General features: G+C 30.4%; 2 protein-coding genes across 4 annotated transcripts in view; both read left to right on the top strand.

Moving 5' to 3' along the window:
* The window catches only part of LOC117179180 (arrestin domain-containing protein 17-like), an 83915-nt gene extending 71964 nt beyond the window's left edge, over window positions 1-11951 (top strand). Inside the window, exons 2-8 of the mRNA XM_033370911.1 lie at window positions 3250-3535; window positions 4020-4178; window positions 6500-6708; window positions 10084-10263; window positions 10381-10598; window positions 11236-11396; window positions 11674-11951. Coding sequence (XP_033226802.1) covers window positions 3427-3535; window positions 4020-4178; window positions 6500-6708; window positions 10084-10263; window positions 10381-10598; window positions 11236-11396; window positions 11674-11762 — 1125 coding nt within the window. The 5' untranslated portion in view covers window positions 3250-3426 and the 3' untranslated portion in view covers window positions 11763-11951. The remainder of the gene's footprint in view (window positions 1-3249; window positions 3536-4019; window positions 4179-6499; window positions 6709-10083; window positions 10264-10380; window positions 10599-11235; window positions 11397-11673) is intronic.
* A 1602-nt stretch (window positions 11952-13553) lies between these two features.
* Window positions 13554-20919, top strand: part of LOC117179004 (arrestin domain-containing protein 17-like) — a 12220-nt gene continuing 4854 nt past the window's right edge. For 2 of the 3 annotated variants that reach the window (XM_033370614.1, XM_033370616.1), the window contains exons 1-7: window positions 13554-13754; window positions 14017-14070; window positions 14136-14240; window positions 15303-15520; window positions 17042-17239; window positions 17825-18042; window positions 19387-19649. In XM_033370614.1, coding sequence (XP_033226505.1) covers window positions 13640-13754; window positions 14017-14070; window positions 14136-14240; window positions 15303-15520; window positions 17042-17239; window positions 17825-18042; window positions 19387-19649 — 1171 coding nt within the window. In that variant the 5' untranslated portion in view covers window positions 13554-13639. Of the gene's footprint in view, window positions 13755-14016; window positions 14071-14135; window positions 14241-15302; window positions 15521-17041; window positions 17240-17824; window positions 18043-19386; window positions 19650-19919; window positions 20876-20919 lie in introns of those variants that run through there. The other variant, XM_033370615.1, reaches the window with a different exon arrangement.

Here is a 20919-nt window from a genome sequence, read left to right on the forward strand (position 1 = left end):
ATTGTTCCTTTGTCTCAGGAGTGTAATGGTGTATCCATGTTTCATCCACAGTCACAAATCGACGAAAAAATTCCTCATGATTCCGACTTATGCGCGCCAAAAAAGCCTCAGAGGCGACCACTCTATTGCGTTTATTCTCAGCTGAGAGCAAACGCGGCACCCGTCTTGCCAATAGCTTTTTCATGCCTAATTTTTCATGTAGAATTGAAACAACTGCACATTGAATTTGATTTACGGAAATTCCTTTAATTAAAGCAAAAAATCCAACGAATTTCATATGAAGAACGCAATTTTTTTATTTACATAAAATTCTTTAATATTAGCATATTATTTTTCTTATTATCTCATTGACAAAATGTAACTCTTCGCGTGTGACGTATTGCGACACCGAACTTTCAATATGTTTTTAATATTTAAAAACCATACAAAATAAATTTTCAAGGTATTTACGAATGAACTATTCATCAAGATAGAATTAAATTTACTATATGAATTTAGTCCGAATTTTCTATAAGAATGGCAGCCACGCATTCACTAAGTTAATTTTAGTCATTTTTTTCTCAAATAAATTGTCAGTCACTACTTAGACACTTTTATTTTTATAAATTAAAACAATCAATCCAAGAGTGAACCTGTATTTAATTAAGCTCTAAATCTATTTCTTAATTTCCTTGGATTCTTTTGAATTCTGTGGCATTTCTTTGAAATCCACTGAATCCAACGGATCGTTTTTGGATTTCAATATTTTTAAATTCACCTTGAATTCTTATGAATTTGCAGGTCCGTCGAGAGAAAAATATTGGGGGGGGGGGGGGGGAATGATGAGACTCTATGTATAATTTTTAAAAATTTAGAATTCAGGCTGATGAAAACCTCTGAGGAGAATCTCACCGTTACCCAACCTACCCCTTCCGTCAGGCTTGGGATTTTATCAAATTCTTATTCACTAATTCGATCCACTCCCATTTATCTGAATCCAATTCATTATCTTGGATTTAGAAATATTAGTCTATTCTCTTGAATTTTTCTTTATTATTTCGAATTTAGATGAATTTCATCAAATGTTTTTGAATTCCCTTGAATTCTTTTAAATTCACTTCAATTATGGAAAACTTATGGAAAACCTCTAATATATCGATTTTGAAGTAGCAATATTTCACCTATTGTAAACATAGAATTTTTGATCGATATTTGACAATGCCTAGGCGGAAAAATGATATATAGTTTATTTATAGTATGAAGTTTTATATATAATATTCATCAGTTTTATACAAAAAATGTATAAAGCAAATGCATATTATATGTAATACTTCACACTATATATAAACTTTATATAAGATTTCCGCCTGGGTAAAGTTACTTTTGCTTATATGCCAAATAAAATTTTTGAAAATACTGAGAACATCTGCCTGTCGTTAAGAAAATGTTTAAGTATAAATCTGGAATTTATGTCCGTGAATTTGGCAACACTCCTTTCTTCGTGTTTTTTAAATTATCCCATCGGCATGGTGGAAAAGCGACAACAATACTTTCGAGTTTTTCGTGACTCACCTATCGCCATGTGTCCCAAGCATAAAATCGGTGGTCACAGGGAACGAAGAAATCACGACGACAGGCCGGCGAAACCCTCGTGTGTTTTGAGGACACGAAGCGACCCAATGATGACAGCTCTCTGCATCCCCCTCGCAAGTGGCTTGGCGTATTTTCGCCACAAGGATATGGCTTTCAGCTTACAAACAAAGGCTAGATATTGTGATAGGGACCTCATCGGAACCCAACTTCAAATAGGGAAAGATGGCGAAATTTCTGCATGGAATGTTGGCAGCGCATCAGTATGGCAAGTCATCCTTGAGTTGATTCGTAATCTCAAAATTCTTGCAGGATTTACTCATAATTTTCTAACTTTTTTAGATCTTTTAGCTTCATTCAGAAACCCAATATTTCGGGAGCAAGTTCCTATTTTTTATTTAAACTGTAGATTACATTTTATATCGCAATCTGCAGCCGAGCCTATTCCAATATCAGTGTAACTTTGAGATTGTAAAGTTCTACATTTATTTCCTCAAAACTGAAAAACTTTTTTGGTCTCAATTTAGCAACACTGTCGCTTGGGAGTAGACTTTTTCTTCGAAAATCTTCAAACACAAGATGATGATTTTTCTTTTTTTTTTTTTGATAAAATAAATAAAGAGTGTTACGACGCCATCGATTCACCGCAATGATCTTTATTTATATGATCTAAAACAATGAAAAGCCTGCATCCTGTACTAAGATACTTCGAAAGACAAAATCCTGATCTCTATTTTTGATCCAAAAAAATGGGTTGAATATAAAATTATTTTTCAATTTGAAACGGGGTATAATTTTCAAGTTAAAAAATGGTTATAACCGTTAAAGAGATTCTCAAAAGTATAGCAAAAGCATATATGTGCCTATTTTTTATTCGATAAGAAAGCAGTTTAGTACATTCGAAATAGGAGCTGCCAGTGTAGAATCTCCCCCCCCCCCCCCTCTTCTTCATCACGATCTTTTTTGTAAAATCGCATAGGACCTATGCCTTAGGTATAGACTTGAGAAAAATTCCCCCATTCATGCAAAATCAAAATTAATGCAACACGAGATATATAAAACTGTAATTAGATTTAAATTATTTTTTGATTTTATCAATTTAGTTTTTTTAATTAGTTTAATTTATTATCTATTTTCAAAAAATCCACTTCAAATTTTTTCCGAGATGAACCATTTTACTAGGACATGCGTCCCATATTTAGAAAATTTTTATCCAGTACAAAACGGTTTTGAAAAAGGATGGCGTTTGGGTAGTTTCTTTATTCTTCCTGGACCTAATGATATTTTCCAATACGATTCGATGCATTCATGCTCTAATTCAACTTTAAATAATTTATTTAAATTTATTGACAATTTATAATGTATTGTAATTTTTGCATTGCTACACGGCTTTCAGAGGATAATTATAGGCTCTTCGTTATTTTCACATTTTCAGTTTTATTGTAGACGCGTGAACATAAAATATATATTTTTTTATCTGTAACTTCTTGCGGGAGATTCGGGTACCAAACTATAACTTTTGTACCCTCTCAAAATTTGAAAAAATATGTTTTTTGGCTCCATACATACATGGAAATTTCCGTGTACGGAGTTCTCTATGGTATCCATACTGGCTGCGCCGCCCCTGGATCTTACAGATAGTGAGTCTCAATGATAATAACATTGCTCATTTCTTTCCAGACTTTAATGCCGAGGAGTTATTATCAGCGGGTTGTAAATACGTTTTTTTCTCAAGTGTATGAAGTGAATGTTACAATAATATTCTGGAATTTACTTTAAATTATAACGGAAAAGATTGAATTAATGTAAACAAAACTGGTAACCGGTTTGTCGTAATCATTCGTTTTCCTCTTCCAAATGGGTCTACAAGAATTAAAAATTATTTTTGATAATCCTATTTATTACCCTGGAGAAACTGTCAAAGGAAAACTTTTCATATTCTTAGACACTCCACAAAAATATAGAGGTACGTATTTGGAAATGTGTAACTGTATATATTTAATCATGTATGAATGTTTTTCGTACTGAATAGATTTTTATAATTTCATATCAAAAGGATTTTAAGTATTCCGTTCTTCAATAAATTGCGAAAGAAATATTGCGAGAGAGATTATGATTAACAACATTGAAAATTTGAATTAGATAATTAGATACCCAATGGGCACACAAGTCCTAGAGTCGTGCCTAAAATTGCCCTAAAGACGTCTTTTGGTAGACGTCTTGAGGATATCCTAAGGTGTTTTAAAGATATGAAAAGTTCCAGAGAATGGTTTATAGACGTTAAATCACAAGACAGAGGTATAATACATTCTAAGGACGTCTTTAGGATGTCCTGCTGCCCACTGGATTTAGTACTTATTCTATCTACCTATATTTCTTAGCCGAGATAATCTTTTTAATATAAGAAATTGGTATGCTGATTTAAAAAGTTGAATTATATTTGTTATCAGGAATACGGATTCAAATAAAAGGAGTAGCCCAAACTTTTTGGAGGGTAACTAAAAAAGAGACAGATAATAGTCTACGCCATACTGCAAAAAAGAGTACGGAGTCCTTTGCTCATGAAGAGTATTTTTCAAGAAGATTTTACATAGCTGGAGGGCACGCTGGTAGGCCTTTTTTAATTTACAATTGTTCATTCACCTTAGACTTCTAGGCTTAAACTTTGACCTCTGAAATTTGTTGTTTCTTATATATTCAACTGCGTACAACCCTCTGTTGAGGTTCGTCAACTGTTGAATTCAATCAAAAAAGACGAATTCTAAAGAAAATAGTTGAGTCCTCAACCAACTAAGATTCATTTTACACCAAAAAGTTGCATTTTTAAGCACAAAAGATTAAATATCTACTAAAGAGATGAATTTTCAAATAGAAAAGAGTTTTCAATCAATAAAAAAAATGCATAGAAAATGTTGAAAGTCTAACCAATAAAATGAATTATCTGAAAAAAGAGTCGAATTTTCATCAAATAATAAATTGTTTACCAAATCGTTGGATTTTTAAACTAAGAGGATCAATATTTAACCAAACTTAATTAATTAATTAAATTTCGACCAAATATTTGAATTTTGTAGACAAAAATTTTAATTTTCTATAAAGCCAAAGAGAAGGCAATGTTCAACGGAAAGGGATGCATTTTCAAACCAGACGAGGACAAAAGCTTCGATCAAATTGAATTTCCGACCAAAAAAGTTTTTGGAGTTTTTAGATTTTTGAGATTCAACTGAGAAGATTGCAAAAAGGATATTTTTTTAATCAAACATTGAGTAGTCAAACTTTTATTTCAAAATATTAATTTAAAATAAATAACGGATTTTTTAGAAGATGAGTGAATTATCTACCAAATAGTTGGGTTTTCTAACAAAATGTTGCATTTTCAAGCCAAGCAGAAAAATTTTCTGAAAAGCACTTGAATTTTCAACTAAAATTATGATCCTTTAAAGAACAAAATGATTTTTAATAAAGGAGTTTAACATTGAACTAAGCACTTGAATTCTTACCCGAAAAAGATTAATTCTGAACAAAAACTGTAATAGTCGATATTTCAGCGGAAAAATATTTTTATTTCTATTCAAAATCTGTTAAATTCAAACCAAATGACGAATTTTCAACAAAATAGTTCAATGTCTAACCAGAAAAGATTAATTTTTCACCAAATGGTTTAATTTTACACCACAAAAAAATTATTTTCAACCAAAAAAGATGAATTTTGAGGAAAAACATAAATTTTTAACCGAATAGTTATATTTTAAAGCAAAAGTAATCATTTTCTAGCGAAATACGAGTTTTTAACAAAATACATGAGTATCAAATGAAGTGTAGTTTAATTTTCAAATGAAAAAATCAATTCGAACCAAAAGTGGAATAGAGAAAATTTCAGTTAAAAAAAATTATTTTATAAAAAAATTTTTTTTAGCTAAAAAGATGAAACTTTAACTAAAAAGTAAATTATTAAAAATATTATTTAACTTTCGACCAAATAGTTGAATTTTAATCCTGAAAATTTGAATTTCCAACAAAAAAGTTTATTTGCAACCAGAATAAATTAATTTTTAACCAAATAGTTGCATTAGAAAAAATAACATTCAACAAAAAATAAAAAAATGAAATTTCAAACTAGAAAAACAACAAAGTTTCGATCAAATTGAATTTTGAAGACAAAATTTGAATTTTCAACCCAAAAGGATGACTTTCTAATCGACTTGTTGCATTTTCACAAACATAATTAAATTTTTAACCAAACCAAATTAGTTGGTTTTTCTTATTGCTTGTGTTCCCTTAATTCAGTCTTTATTATCCAGTTGAAGAAATAAAAATTTTACCAATTTTATAGACTAAGAATATAAGATAGTTTAAATAGACATTGAAATTCATTTTTAATTAAAACAGAAATAAAACTAAATACTGATTGTTATTAGAAAATTTTATTTTTCAAAACTAATTTAATTAATTTAATTAATAGATTTAATTCCTTATTGTTACGCAGACTTAAAAATATTTAAGTTATAAATGGGTTCGACCCCTCGTCCTTCATGTAAGATAGCATTGAAACCCGTTGGCGTCTCCCCTTTAAGAAAATACTTTGTATAATTTATGCACGGCCTCTATGACCTTACATATACACTGAAACCTGGCTTTAAGACGTTTCTATAATTTCTCTCTTCAGCAGCAACGCGACAAAAGGGCAGTGTCCTGGTACTCACGTGGGTATGTTGCGTAATATTATATATTCCAATTGCAAATAATTCAGACGGTCCTGAATGTTTACGTTTGTATTCCCTGGATTTACGACCAAAGCCACTGTCAGTCATGCCCAAGACTGTTCTTAAATCCAGGTTCTTGTGCATTTGAATTCTGACGTTTCACCTTTGTCTCCTGACTTATACAGAACCTACCTATTTACTACCTACCTACCTATTTAACTGAACAGGTGAAACTGAATTGCCATCTGGTGAACACGTGCGTCCTTTTGAGTACAAGTTACCTCAAAATTTACCCAGTAGCTTCGAATCCGAGTTCGGATCTATAAGATATACAGCTAAAGCTATTTTTGGTTTTCCTTGGGGATTCAATCAGGAAATTGAACATGCCTTCAAAGTTGTGTCTAATTGCGACCTAAATAGAGATCCTAGAGCGAAGGTAATTTAAAATAATATTTTCATGCTGTAATTCATTAGGGTGTCTAGCGAACATTAAACAAAAATTCAGAACCTTTTTAGGTTTCCAACCCGTTAACCCTATTTTAATTTCAAAAACCCAGGGGCACGGGTTAGCGCTAGAAAAAAATAACGATATTTAGTTTTCCAGAAAATGAATTAATTGGAGGTGTAGAGAAGGGGGGTATTACCAAAAACCGAAAGTTGAATTTTTACATGTATAAATGTAGACCATCCTAATGTGAAAATTACTCTTTTTAATATTCTGCACTAAGACCCCTCAAGCTTAAAAACCTGAAAACATGAGAATAATAACCCTCCGGGTGACTCGTCCGTGGTAAAAAAATGAGATAGTGCTTGAGTTTTATTACACAAAAATAAAAAATATCATACAATGAAACTCTTCTATAGCGCCGATTTTGGGGCTGATGGTGAGTGGGAACTAACTCATTATAGCATGCTCTACTTATGTTTGTTTATGCCTGAGTGCTCGCCTGAGTGACAACCGCAGACCCCGCGCACCTCACGCAGCTCCTATTACACCGACCTACGGCGCGGCATCAATTCTTCTAGGAAGGGCTATAGAAGAGAGGGTTATTCAAGGGTTTCACTGTAATGTTAAACATTTTTTGAATTTGAATTTTCTGATAAATTTTTTTCGTAAACATAATGCACTTTGAGAATGATTGAAAAAAGTTCTGTGTTTTTTTCAGACTTTTACTGACGATAGAAGCAGAGAGAAAAATAAAAACGAAAATGGACTCCCCCCCCCAACTTATCCAATATGGCGGCTAAAGTTTTGAAACTTTAGGAAAGTTTTTTTTATTGTTTGATTTTAAATAGCGGACTTGACATTTGATTCCCTTTAGGGGCGTTTTTTGCATGCTTACCCGGCTATACCTTTTGACTGAGTTGTCAAAATTGAAGTTAATATAGCAGCTGAATGTTCAACTACAGCGAAAGTAAAAAAATTTTAACTATATAAAAAACATTACAAGAGGGTGAAAGCAAAACTTCATTTTTTAAATTTCTTCAATTTTCCCTTATTTCTCTCTGAGGAATATTTCTTTTTCCCTCAAAACTAATTTTCAGATTAGAATTTTAATCTTGCAACATTTTTATAATAGAATCTAACATAAACGGAACATTTTCAAATTAAAGTCCAAAAATCTAAAATTGATTTCATTGTAAAAATACTTTTATACAAGAAAAGATCAATTTTTAATCCAAAAGGACAAATTTGCAACAAAACTGTTAAATTTCCCGTCAAAAAAATGACTTACTAACAAACTGATTTAATTACCAGTGAAATAATGACATTTTAAATAAAATAATTTATTGTTTAACCAAATTGTTGAACTTTTAAACAAACTAAATTATCTTTAACCAAAACCAGTTGCATTTCCAACAAAACAATTGAATTTTCTAAAAAGAAGTTTAATTTTTAACTTAAAAAGATGAATTTTCAATCCAAAACGACGAATTATCGTCAAAAGTCGAATTATCAAACAAAAAATATATTAAAGTTTAAAATCTACAAAATAGTTAAATTTTCAATATATAAAAAATGTTATATATATATATATGAATTTTTATATATACAGGGTGGACACGCTGGGGCTCACATACATGGCGAGTTGAATGCTACCCGAGTTGCACAGCAGCAGAGGAGAAGCCATTATACAGGGGTATTTCCATATTTCGCTCCTTCAAAGTTTCATTCGGATCGGCCATTCGGTCAAGTCCGTGCATCTTCGGATCAAGTTTATAACAGTTTCCATGGTTGCGTTCGAAACTTCAAACGGATGCAAGTGTCAAGACAATATAGGTTATGTTATATAGTAATTAAAAATAATAAAAGTGTTTAATTAATAATGAAGTGAGACATGTGAACTGAGAAGTAAACGTCATTTTTTTTCTGTGCTAATAACATTATAGAATGTCTGCTAAGTGACAAATACTATAAAATATTAATAATATTCTGTGCTTCCAGTGGGCGAAGAGTGAATGGTGTTTAACGCTTATTTTTACTGCATAAAAAAGGTATGTTATGAATAGACAGAATATGTTTCAAATAAAGTGAATGAAATATTACATGCGTAAACTTTAAATTAACATTGCCTACATTTACTGACAACGATTAGGGAAAACAGGTGAATCTGAATATAACCGTTTGAAGTTTCGAACGCAACCATGGAAACTATCATAAACTTCATCCGAAAATGCAAGGACTTGGCCGAATGGCCGATCCAAAGCAACTTTAAAGGCGCGAAATATGAAAATACCCCTATATAATGTCCTCTCCTCTGCTATTTTGCAATTTGGGTAGCATTCAACTCGCCATGTATGTAAGCCTCAGCGTAAGACGTAAGCGTATAACTATATATACCCTGTATATATAGTTATAGATATAGTTTTCTAATCACAAAGCCGAATTTTCAACTAAAAAATATCAATTCTCAATCAACAATCTAAAAATTATATTAACGGATAAACAAATTAGTTTTAATCCAAAAAAATGAAATTTTGAATAAAATTGTCACATTTTTTAATCAAGGAGATGAACACTCAATTAACTATAATTTTTTTTAACAAAGTCGTTCAAGTCTTATACAAGTAACACTTCAAAAATTAGGGTATACTTTGGGATTTTTTTTTGGGATGAAGAATATAACGAATCTTTTCAAACCTTTTATGGTTTATTAGGGCACTTTTGAACTAAGAAATACAGAGAAAAACGCGTTTAAAGATTCACATGTTCAAAAAAGGCAGCATCGGGAGGCTAGCGCGAGGCGCGCGGGTGTGCCCTTTAGGGGTTGAAGAATGTACTTACGACTCTGAAACTTTTACTTCATGTTTTTGGGAAGACAAGCTTCCATTTAAGCTATGAAAAAAATCGATTTTTTGAAGCCATTACATGGGTCGCCTCGTTAACTTGATTCGGAAATATTAGGAACAAAAAATGATTAAATTGTTGTGAAAGTTGAAAAAACCGTCATGATTTTTTACTGTGATAAAATAAAAAAACCATTATTAAAAAGGTGCATTTTTCTACTTTCAAAAATTAAAAATCAAATAAAAAATGGCGAAGTTATAAATTATTATTGTATTCATTTACCCACCAAAGAACGATACATCAGAGAAAAAATGTTAAAATCTATTTTTTTAAGGGAATAAACATTCCAAGACCCTAAGTGAAATGGAAGGAATTTTTCAGGTTTTTCTAAGTGAAAAAATTCACGGACTTGCCAGGCTTTCAAGGATTCCTAGAACGCTAGACACCCTGAATTATTAAATAGAAAAATGTAATGGATCCTGTTGAAAAAAATGTACATGATTTGAGAGTTTTCCTTTTTAGAAACCAGTTATGGTGGAGAAATGTAAAGCCTTCGGTTGTTATTGTACTTTGTCAACTATAACGGCTAATCTGTCAATCCCATTGGGGGGATACGTGCCAGGGCAATCAATTCCAGTAAATGTCGACCTGGAAAATAAATCAGGAATTAAAATTTCTAATGTAAAATTGACGTTACATAAGGTAAAATATTATCATTTTATGTTATTTACAATAATTATTATCTTGAACCTGAAGCATCATATCTATACATTTTTAATACCTGACGGTTTGAAATATAAATAATATTTATTTATTTAGAATGTGATCTATCGAGTGAAAAAACCCCGGGCGGATGAAAAAACGAAGTCTTTTATAGAAGCTGAAATTAGCAAAGGTCCAATGGAATATAAAGGGATGATCAGTTATAAACAAGTTTTGAAAGTTCCAGACCTTCAGCCCTCGACATTAAACACTTGTGGCATCATTACCATTAATTATACACTAAAATTAGAAGCTGATGTCAAAAGATGGTGTTGGTTAGTAGAAGATCCATTAAAATCAATTTTGAATAAAATATAAAAATGCAATTAAAAAATAAGTCTGAGAAGGTCCGGGATCAAGACTCAAAAGCGAGAGGTTAAAGCTTAAAGGCCGGGGGTCAAGTGTCAAATTCAGGGTTACATTTTCTGGAAAAAGGAAGAATTACTCTTAAAAAGTCAGTCCGAAAAGTTCTGGAATTTAGGCTCAAAGGTTGTAGGAGTCAGAGGGTTCGTATTTTTGAAGAAAAGACAGAGGTACTTTAAAGAAAAAATCCAAGAAATTCAAGGGGTAATTTGTTAAAGTCAGGGTTCGAATTTATGAAGAAAAGGAAGCAGAACTGTTTGAAAACTAATCTGTGAAAGTCAGGGGTCAAGGGTCAAACGTGAGGGGAGTCATACGTAATGTTAAAGATAAATGGATGAACGTCAGTTAATATTTACCTTTCTAAAGTAAAGAAACAAGTCCTTTTGAAAAACAGTCCGGGAAGGTCAGGATTCAAGGTTTAATAGTGAGAGGTAAGAGGTTAGAGATCAAAGTGCAGGGGTCAAGTATCACAAGTCAGATGTTTACGGTTAGAAGCCAATAATAGGGGTCATATTTTGATTACTTTCACTTTATTTTCGTATCTTTTAGCCGTCGAAGGAGTTTGAAAATCATTACCCCTATTTTGATAGGAACCGTTCCTATAGCCAATTATCAGTCTTTAGTGGCCTCTGGACAGCAAAATGATCGAATTAGGCGAAAAGTTAATTCAGAAGGCTTTTCTCCTGGCGCTGCTGTATATTGCACTGCAGGTTCGTATTTATATTTACATAAATGGCTATTTTATTTTTGTGCTTCTTTCAAAGAAGATTCCTGCTACCGACATTCTAGAATGTGGGTAACGCAGGAATCTGTGTCCAGAAACCATCAGATAGCTTCACTTTATTAAAAGCTGAGAGGTAAACAATGGATCAAATGCATAAAAAAAACTTTATTTTTGTACATTTGGAATGTTTGGATACATTTTTAACTTGAACGTGAAAGAAACTTAACGCTAAGTTATTGTCTGATAAAAGCATTTTTTTTCAGCTCCGCCAACCTACCAAGAACCAATTTTGAGAGCTCGGAAATACCCGGAAGAAAATGCATCTGAAACGAGTCCTCTAATACCAAAGTGATACTTATCTTGAACTTTTTTATATATTTAAACAATTTATATTATTTTTGAAAGTCAGTTAAGACTGATTTTGATGTACTTGAAAAATTAAAAGATATTTTTCACCAAATTAGTGTAGGGACCTACGTGTGCTGCAAAAAGAGTTTTCACAGATTGCTGTAAATAAAATGCTTTTTTATAGAACTTGGAATATAATTTCCCACCATTTATATTTATAATTATACGATCCTCTTACACTTGTCTACAGTTCATTTTTTTAAATTCTTTTGCTTCCTTTAATTCTTTCTAAATCTTTTGATTGTACCTTGAATTTAGATTCTACTTCTATTTGATTCAATTCGGTTTTTGCTTTCAAGTAAATAGTGAATTGAAAGTGCAAAAGTCTGTACAACGTATTCAATTAGCTTTTGTTCTCAGTTAAAACTTAATACAGTGCTTCTGAATCTACTTCGTTTCAATTAAATTTACTTGTTGGAACCAAGAATCAACTTCGAAATTGAATTGCCTCATTTTACTCCACAAATACTAGAATTACATCTTTTTTAGACCATCACGATTCGAAGGGAATAATTAACTAATTTTAATATTTTTTGTATACATTTTTTTTTATTTAAACCCGAGGATAAAATAGAAGTTTATACAAGAATTATTCAAATTAGTCAATTTACACTTCAAATACAAATTTTGTTAAAAATAGGAATAGGCCCTAATTACCTTAAAAAGATGTAATTCTATTATTCACGGAGTAAAATAAGATAATACAATTTTGAGGCTGGATCCTCATTTCAACCCCTTAAATTTTTTGTATGATCAAGGTATTAGGTTCAATTTAAAAGAGTTTAAAACATTTAAATAACTTTAAATGATTTTTAAAAATTTCAAAAGATTTGTAAACATTTTATTAGAACAGGCAATTTTTGAAACGAATTATAATTCTTAATTGGAAATTTGGATAATTGTTGGCCATACGAATTATAATTCTGTTTTTAGACAGAGAATTCGCCAAAGAAGTCTAAATTATAATTTTTGACGGAAATTCACCATTCCTTTTTTCTAAATCAAAATAAAAATTCTTTAAAAAATTCCCGTATCATGAGAAACATTCGCAAGTAAAATTATAATTCTTTACAAAATATATCTACGCTGTAGTAAAAATTATAATTCTTAACGGAATTTCCTATCTGAATTTTCAAAATTATATTTCTTTACTGAAATTCCCTGTTCAAAATTCAAAATTATAATTACTTGCGTAAATTTAGGTCCTAAAGTAAACATTATAATTCTTCACGGGAATTCCCTGTCCGACGCGTCAAGTTATATTTATTTACTGAAATTCTATGTTCCACCTAAGAATTATAATTCTTTTAGAAAATATAAGGTACATTCTCAGAATTAGAATAATTAAATATATGAAATTATATTTAATTTGCAAATTAGTACATTCGAGAAAATCCCGCTTTTTACGGGTGAACAAATTCCCGGGTACAAATTTATAGGTAAAAGTTTTGAATTTCTTATAGAAAAATCTCTATTCAGTCCCATTCCATCTTTTTTGTATTAAGAGTATTTTTGTATTTTAAACATAAAATAAAATGTACCCACTGAAGTGAAGTTTTCAGTAAAAGTATTTGATTCATCCATTGAAAAAATTCAATTGTGGTTAATTGGACCTCAATTAAAGAGGCCTCAATTCACAGGCCCCCCACAAGACTTCACGAGAAGATCTTCGCGGAGTGGGAAAAACGGCTTCGTAGATGATATGAAAATGAAAGTTGGAACTGTAAATACCCAAGGTAGCTACTAGCACCAATAACCTAGTCACAATTCAGTGTGGCGTTTCATTCTACGCGTTTCATTCAGTTTTCTATTCTCTTCAAAATGGGTCTGAAAGAATTTAAAATATTCTTTAATAATCCTTACAAAGTTTATTATGCTGGAGAAACTATTAAGGCTCGCATTCTTGTTGTTCTAGATTCTCCCAAAAGAATTCGAGGTAAATGTTTTTTATATGCTTAGTACTTAAATAAATCATTGTTTGTTTTTTTACGTGTTTTTTTATAAATACTTTTCTTTTAAAGAAAATTGAGTGTCTTTTGAAATTTTCTGACTTCTAAAACACTAACATTACTTCATAAAAATTTTATATATTTTTTTTGTATTTTTAATGATAAAAAAGAAGGTTAGTGAACTTTGAAAAAAGATCAAACCTCTGTCACATATAATTAGGTAATTTTTAAATTCTTTTTGCTTTTTAGGTATAACTGTTAAAATAATAGGAGAGGCCAACACTGATACAAGAGAAAACCAGCGTAAGTGATTTTGTAATTAAGATTTGTTTAAGCAATCATTTAACTGAAATAGTTTTTTTTATCAGGACAGCGCACTCGTTGGAAATTAAAGTCAAATAAGAAGCGAGACGATTGTTCCGATCATGAAGTATATTTATCAATTACTTACTCAATTTTTGAAGATAGCTCTGGTAAGTTTACTTTTATTTTTATTTTTATGTATTAATATTCAGTGTATTCAATGATCATAAAATGATTAAACAAATAGCTTATTTTCAAGATTTAAGTGAATAAAAAATAAAGTAAATATTTTAAATAATGAAATGTTCGAGGTCGAACAAATTCTATAAAGAATATTAAAAAAGAAACATTTTTCAACTGTATGCCTTTCAAATTTCTCAATCTTAGCGGTTTTAATTAAGGATTTAGAATTGGACAATTTTCTGAATAACCAAATAAGCAAAATTTACAAAATTAATATAAAAATCTTGAAACTAAACGACTATAAAATTAAAAATATCAACTGACAATTATTAATAATGCAGCCCTTCATAAAATTAAACAATGTCAAATTTTGATCCATTTTTATATTTACAATTTAACATTTAAATATTTTAATGTAGATAAATAATAGTTTAATGTAGAAATATTATTTTTCGAAAACCGCGAATTTTTGAAACTTTATGGACGCTTAATTTGTTCCTACGAAAAATATTTGTAAGGTCTTTAAATATGTACAAAATCTATTATTTAATAATTCTGATGTAATGTCTCTATTTGAAATTCAATTGATCATATAATCCTATAATTTAAATAACAATCTCATAAATTATCCATTGCAATGATGTTTTATATAATTGCATGATTAAGAAAATAAATTCTCAGTTATTAAAGTTTGATGACTAATCTAAAGATTAAACTTAGAAACGGGACGCCACTAACTGAAGAGAATTTACACAATTTTAAACCTAATTTTAATTTTAAAGACAATGTCTAAAAAATTTAAATTAATTTGGAAGCAATGAGCTCCACGAAAGTATTATTTATTTATATTTAAATCATTGATATAAATTCATCTCAACTTGATTCTAAAAAAATTGGACGATTACATTACACTCTCATGATTGAGAATTTAAAAATAAGTTCAGCATTATAATAAATTAAAGATAAGTAAAACGCCGTGAACAAATAATTTGAAGATTGCTGAGTTTTCATAAATAAAAAATAATTTTTTCTCGTATTTCAATCCACAGATGTAGATGAAGAGCTCGAATTATCACCTGGTGAACACCTTTATCCTTTCGAGTATGTTTTGCCTCCAGATTTACCCAGCAGCTTGGAATCTGATTTAGGTCATATTAGGTATAGAGTTGAAAGTACCATTGATCAACCTTGGAACTTTGACGAAGCAATTAAAGAAACCATCACAGTTTTTTCTAACTACGATCTCAATACAGATTGCAGGGCTTCGGTAATTTTGTAGAAGTTTTGTTCATTTTTGATATGTTAAACCTTTACTCAATCTATATAACATTTTATTTATACTGATGAGCGACGGGGATTAGTGGAATGGTCCAAAAGCATGCCTGTTAAAATCTTGTTGTTCGTTGATCAATCTAATTGTTATTAACTTTTTGTAAATTATAGTTTAGCGACTTCTTAAGGAATGCTCAAGGGATCATTTCCACCCAATAGCTTGAAATTTTACAGTTTTTTCCTGTAGAATTCATGCCTAAGTCGGTATTTGTTAAAATTTGTTTGGCATTAATTATCTTTATTAGAAAAGTGTCATATTTCGAGTATTTTCAAATAATTTCCAATTGCTTAAGCAACTAAAATTTCGTTTAAACTTCCTTCTACACAATTGTAAAAAATTACTAATATATTTTTCTGAAAAAATCATATAGCTGATAAATGTTAAAAATAATATTATTTCTGTAAGGTACTTTGCAATTATTTAAAAAAATTTGTTTAACCCCTTTTTCCCTGCGAATCGAGAAAAGTTATAATTTTTCAGAAATAATGATTCAGTTCACGAATATTACATCTAAGATTTTTTTGTAAAAATCAGTTTGCGATTATTTAAAGTATATATTTCACTTGCAGTATTCTGCTTATTAATCATTACTTTCTTATCTGAATGAAATTGGCCTAGAAAATAACTATACATAAGTTGAATGAAAAACTATTAAAAAATTATTGTTTAAAAAAATAATAAGCGAAATAGTGTAAGAGATTCCAAAAAAACTAGAATTTGCTCCATCTTTCATATAAGCCGCAATTGAATTATCCTTAATTGTTAAAATAATTGCAAACTGCCTTTAACATTCGCTCTCAACGTCCATGAACTGCGTTAATTCCAGAAAATAAAAACTTTTCACTTTTCACAGAGGAAAACATTGTTTTAACAAACGAAAATTGTTTAAATACTTGTAAAATAGGTTAACAGAGAAATATTAAGCTTGACATTCACAAATTGTATCATTTATCCCGAAAAAACTTTTTACGATATAAAGGAGGAACAAATTGTTAAAACAAATAATAATTATTTTAATAGTTTAAAATTAGTTTAAAATACTTGGAAACTTGTTAGTTATCAAATAAACATAATTATTGTTGAAAAAAATACCGTCCTTTGAATGAATTTATATAACCTATGAAACTGCTATTCTGCGTTTTTGGGATGTTCTCCGGGCACGACACAAGGGATTGGCTATGAGTCAACAGCAAAAGCTGTTATTAAGTGGAAATTAGTTGTAAAATACTCCTTAAGAATTGAGCAAACTTTAATTTACAAAATTTAATAACAAGCCATAACAAGTTATTGACAAAAAAATTCAAAGTCTATTTTTTTGACCAACCTAGGGATCAGAGATTGATAGGTCTCTATTCCATCGGCAGTTACAATCGATTTCAGTCATACATAGAATTTCTCAAACGTTATTAAAGAAAATTCTAGGTTATTAAATTATCACATTATTTTATTATTCAGGAATCTGTAGTGGTAGAGGGATCTAAAACCTTTATCACATGTAGCTCTTTTGGCTGCTGTTATCCTTCGCCACCACTTCTTGTGAATTATTCACTGCCAGTTCGAGGATATGTGCCAGGACAGACGATTCCAATCAAAGTCAATATTAAAAATGAATCGGGGGTGGAAGTTTCATCTGTAAAATTGTCTCTCGAAAAGGTAAGAGATTTTCTACAAAATATATATTTTTTTGGAATATTCTAAAATGTTTCCAATGCTCTTGAATATTTTGAAATGTTGAGGAATGTTCATGAAAGTTTACACACGTTCTTGAATATTCTATAGCATTCGAAACTTCTGGAATATTTATGACTTTTCAGAATTTTTTTCATAATTACGGAACATTTTAAACATTTTTGAATTTATCCAGATTATTTTGGAAGGTCTCCAAATGTTTTGGAATATTTTATTATGTTCTTAATTTTTACAATATGTTTAAATGTTCTAGATTATTCTGCAATTCTGGAATATTTTTTAACATATAATAATATAATATTATAATATAATATTTTAGAATATTTTTGATTTTTTTTACATTTAAAGAATATTTTAGAACGTATTTAAACGTTCTCAAAAAGAGTATTCTTTCAGTTGTAATTAGTATGAAGATTGGAACTCTGATTCATTTATCATATTTTAAGCTTTCCAAAATATATATTTAAGCTCTACAATGTTTAAAAATTAAATTAAACTATTTCCTAAAAAATGCTGCAATAAAAATGGTATATAATATCTTAACTCTAGTGTGTGACACATCGTATAAATAGGCCTGGTTCGGACATCAGAACTAATTGTAAATGGACCACAGTAGCCGAAGTTAGCACAAGCCCACTCGAACATAATCGAATCGTCAGTTTTAAGCAAATTTTGAAAGTTCCTCCCCTACCACCCTCAAATTTAAACCACCATCGCATTATTGATGTCAAATACTCTGTAATATTGGAAGTCTTCGTCAATGGATGGTGAGTACTGATAAGTTTTTTGTTAGCTTCTCTGAAGAATTAGCATGAACATTTATAACTTTACTGTAATTTTGTCATATCTGAGTCTTATTTTTTGGGTCATAAATTTTTTTTGCAAACTTAGCTTTTAGGTGTCTTAGTTTTGGGCCTTACGTTTTGGAAAATAAAGCCTAATACTTTAGCTTACAGTTCGAATAATTTTTTCTCCCTCATAGAGAAAGCTTTGTGATGGTAACATTTTTGAAATTTATTTAAATCGTTTAATCAAGCGTTTCTCAATTTAAAAATGTTAATTACAGTGTTCTAAGCAGTTTTACTCGCGCTCGTATGCGTGTGTGTGCGGATGTCACACTTTTTGTGAACGCGATAAGTTGAAAACGATTGCAGACAAATTTATGAAATTTGGAGGAATTATTTTCACCGCTGATATCTTAAAACTGATTTATAATATTTAAAAAATCGATTTTTAGCGTAAAACTGTTTTCATTAACTGTAATTCAAAATTGATGCAAGAATATGAAAGACTTCTTGGTTCATTCTCATTCTTTGGTTCATTCTCATTCCTTGGTTTTCATTCTCGTGATATAAAGTTCATGTAAGAATAGAAAAGATGTTTTCATTCCAGACGAATCGATTGACCTATATATAATATTGATACATTTGATTGAAGAGTAAGAGAGCTATGGTCATGCTTAATATTAAAAAAAAAAAAACGATTTTTATAGTAAATTTTTATTCATTAACATAATTCAAAGTCTATGCAAGGATAAAAAAGATTCCCGGATTGGAGACAAACCGATTGACCTATAATATTAATACACTTTGTTGAAAAGCAAGGAAGTTATACTCATTTATAATATTTGGAACGTCTGTTTTAAACAGGCAAACTTTTTTAATGACATAATTCAAAGTTGATGCATGGATAGAAAAGCTTTTTTGATCATAAATTTTTAAATAAAATTATTCTGACAATTCTTGTACAAAAAACATAAGGTTAGGAAAAGGATAGAGTGCGACGGTACTTCCAACTTCACTTTTCCAGCTAAAAAAAATTACCATTTCAAATAACAAAATTTATTTATCGAATTTGTCATTGTATTTTAAAAATTGTTTGCATTATTTTGTATATTTCTATTTTTTGTGAATTTCTATTTTTAAGTTGATCTAAATGAAAACTTTTGTTTGTCTATTACTTAAAAAATCACTAATGCTTCCGATATGAGGAAGCAAATACATTTGCTACGAAGCAAAGTGTTCGTGAAATTAGCACCATATTATTGCAAATAAAAGCAAAGTGGAAACAATCGAAATCGAATTTGTAGCTAGTTTATATATGAATTTCAGGTGTCGGAAAAATTTGAAAATTGATACTCCAGTTATCATAGGGACCGTTCCCTTATCCAATTATCAGTCTTTAGCGGGACCTCCGAAACAAAATTATCCACGAAAGGACCCTGCGGTTGGCTGGAATTCAGTTACTTCAGTAGATGCTAAATTTTCTCAATCAGCACCTAATTCATCAACATCTTCGTCTTCTGCCCCTAACATCATACCAAATTCATCCACGACCGTCGATGCATCTGCAGAGGATTCCTCTTTACAATTACGTAAGAATTAACTTTGAGAAAATAAAAAATAATATTAACCCTTGATCAACACACAGGGGTGCAAATCACGCCAAGCCCACTTGTAAAAGTTGTCATTTTTGTATTTTTATTGGAGATTTTAATTTCTTTACTATTATTAATTTTACTTTTTGGCCGTATAAGTAAGGGTTAAGATGATAATTTTCACTGATGACACTTTAAACTCTAATTTGAGGGTTCAGAACCCAAATCTTGGAATATTAATAACAGAAAAAATTATTTTTTATTCAGCTCCACAATCGTATGACGAACGTGAATTTTCGAAGACATAAGGCTGTTATGATGAAAAAGGCTCAAAGGTGTTTTTAAAAATATGTGATATCTCTAGTGAGATATCACGTCCCTTTATTTAGTATAGTTACAGAGTCAAGTCAAGATTAGAACTAACTTAGCGGCTCTAATGCCCTTTAATATATAGGCTGCTTATCTATTCAAAGGAGAAAGCTGTGGCTGTTTACATATTACAGCCCCCTTTTTGGATTGTTTTTAGTCTCTTAAAACCTAAAATTTTAAAGATCTAGGTGTGATTATTTTCGGTACAGAAACATTAGTATTAATCATTGGAACTGCCTCTTGTCGGTGTACAGTATTGGCTTTGTTTCCGAAACTACAATTTGTATAACAGTTGCCTATTAGACGTTTCACAAGATCAATTATAGCGTTGAACAGTCCTATTTTATACATAGTCAAGAAGGTAATTATACCTAAAGATGTGTATCCTAAATATCTTAATCATTCTAAAGCATTTTGTTTCCATGTTTGGACTCGGTGATGACTTGAAATCGTATCTAAAATGCTTTCGGAGTTTTCTAGACTAAGGTGTGTGTTGCGTAGCGTATTTGAGTCGATAATGTTTGGTAGTAAAATCATTTTGTTCTTTATTAAAGTCATGTCGGGTATGTCTAGGTCGTATGTTAAATTCAGTTTTACTGTCCGCGTGACATTTAGGTCGTTATTTCTAATATTCAGTGAAATTCTTGGCGACATAATTTTGCAATTTTTTCCGTTTATTATAAATGTTCCTATATTAATGGTTTGGGAGTCCATTGAGTGATTGAGGCAGATCAAGTCGATTTGCTCCGTTTGGGTAAATATAGCTAGGTATCCATGTGAAATTGGTATATAAGTATCTGGCTGTAGTAAAAATGTTCCTAATTTACATTTACCTTTAGATTGGGTGTTAAGAAGACTAGCGTCGCAAGTATCCTGTTGATAAGTCAAGAAGTCAGGT

Source organism: Belonocnema kinseyi, chromosome 8 (genome assembly GCF_010883055.1).
Source record: "Belonocnema kinseyi isolate 2016_QV_RU_SX_M_011 chromosome 8, B_treatae_v1, whole genome shotgun sequence".
NCBI lineage: Eukaryota > Metazoa > Arthropoda > Insecta > Hymenoptera > Cynipidae > Belonocnema > Belonocnema kinseyi.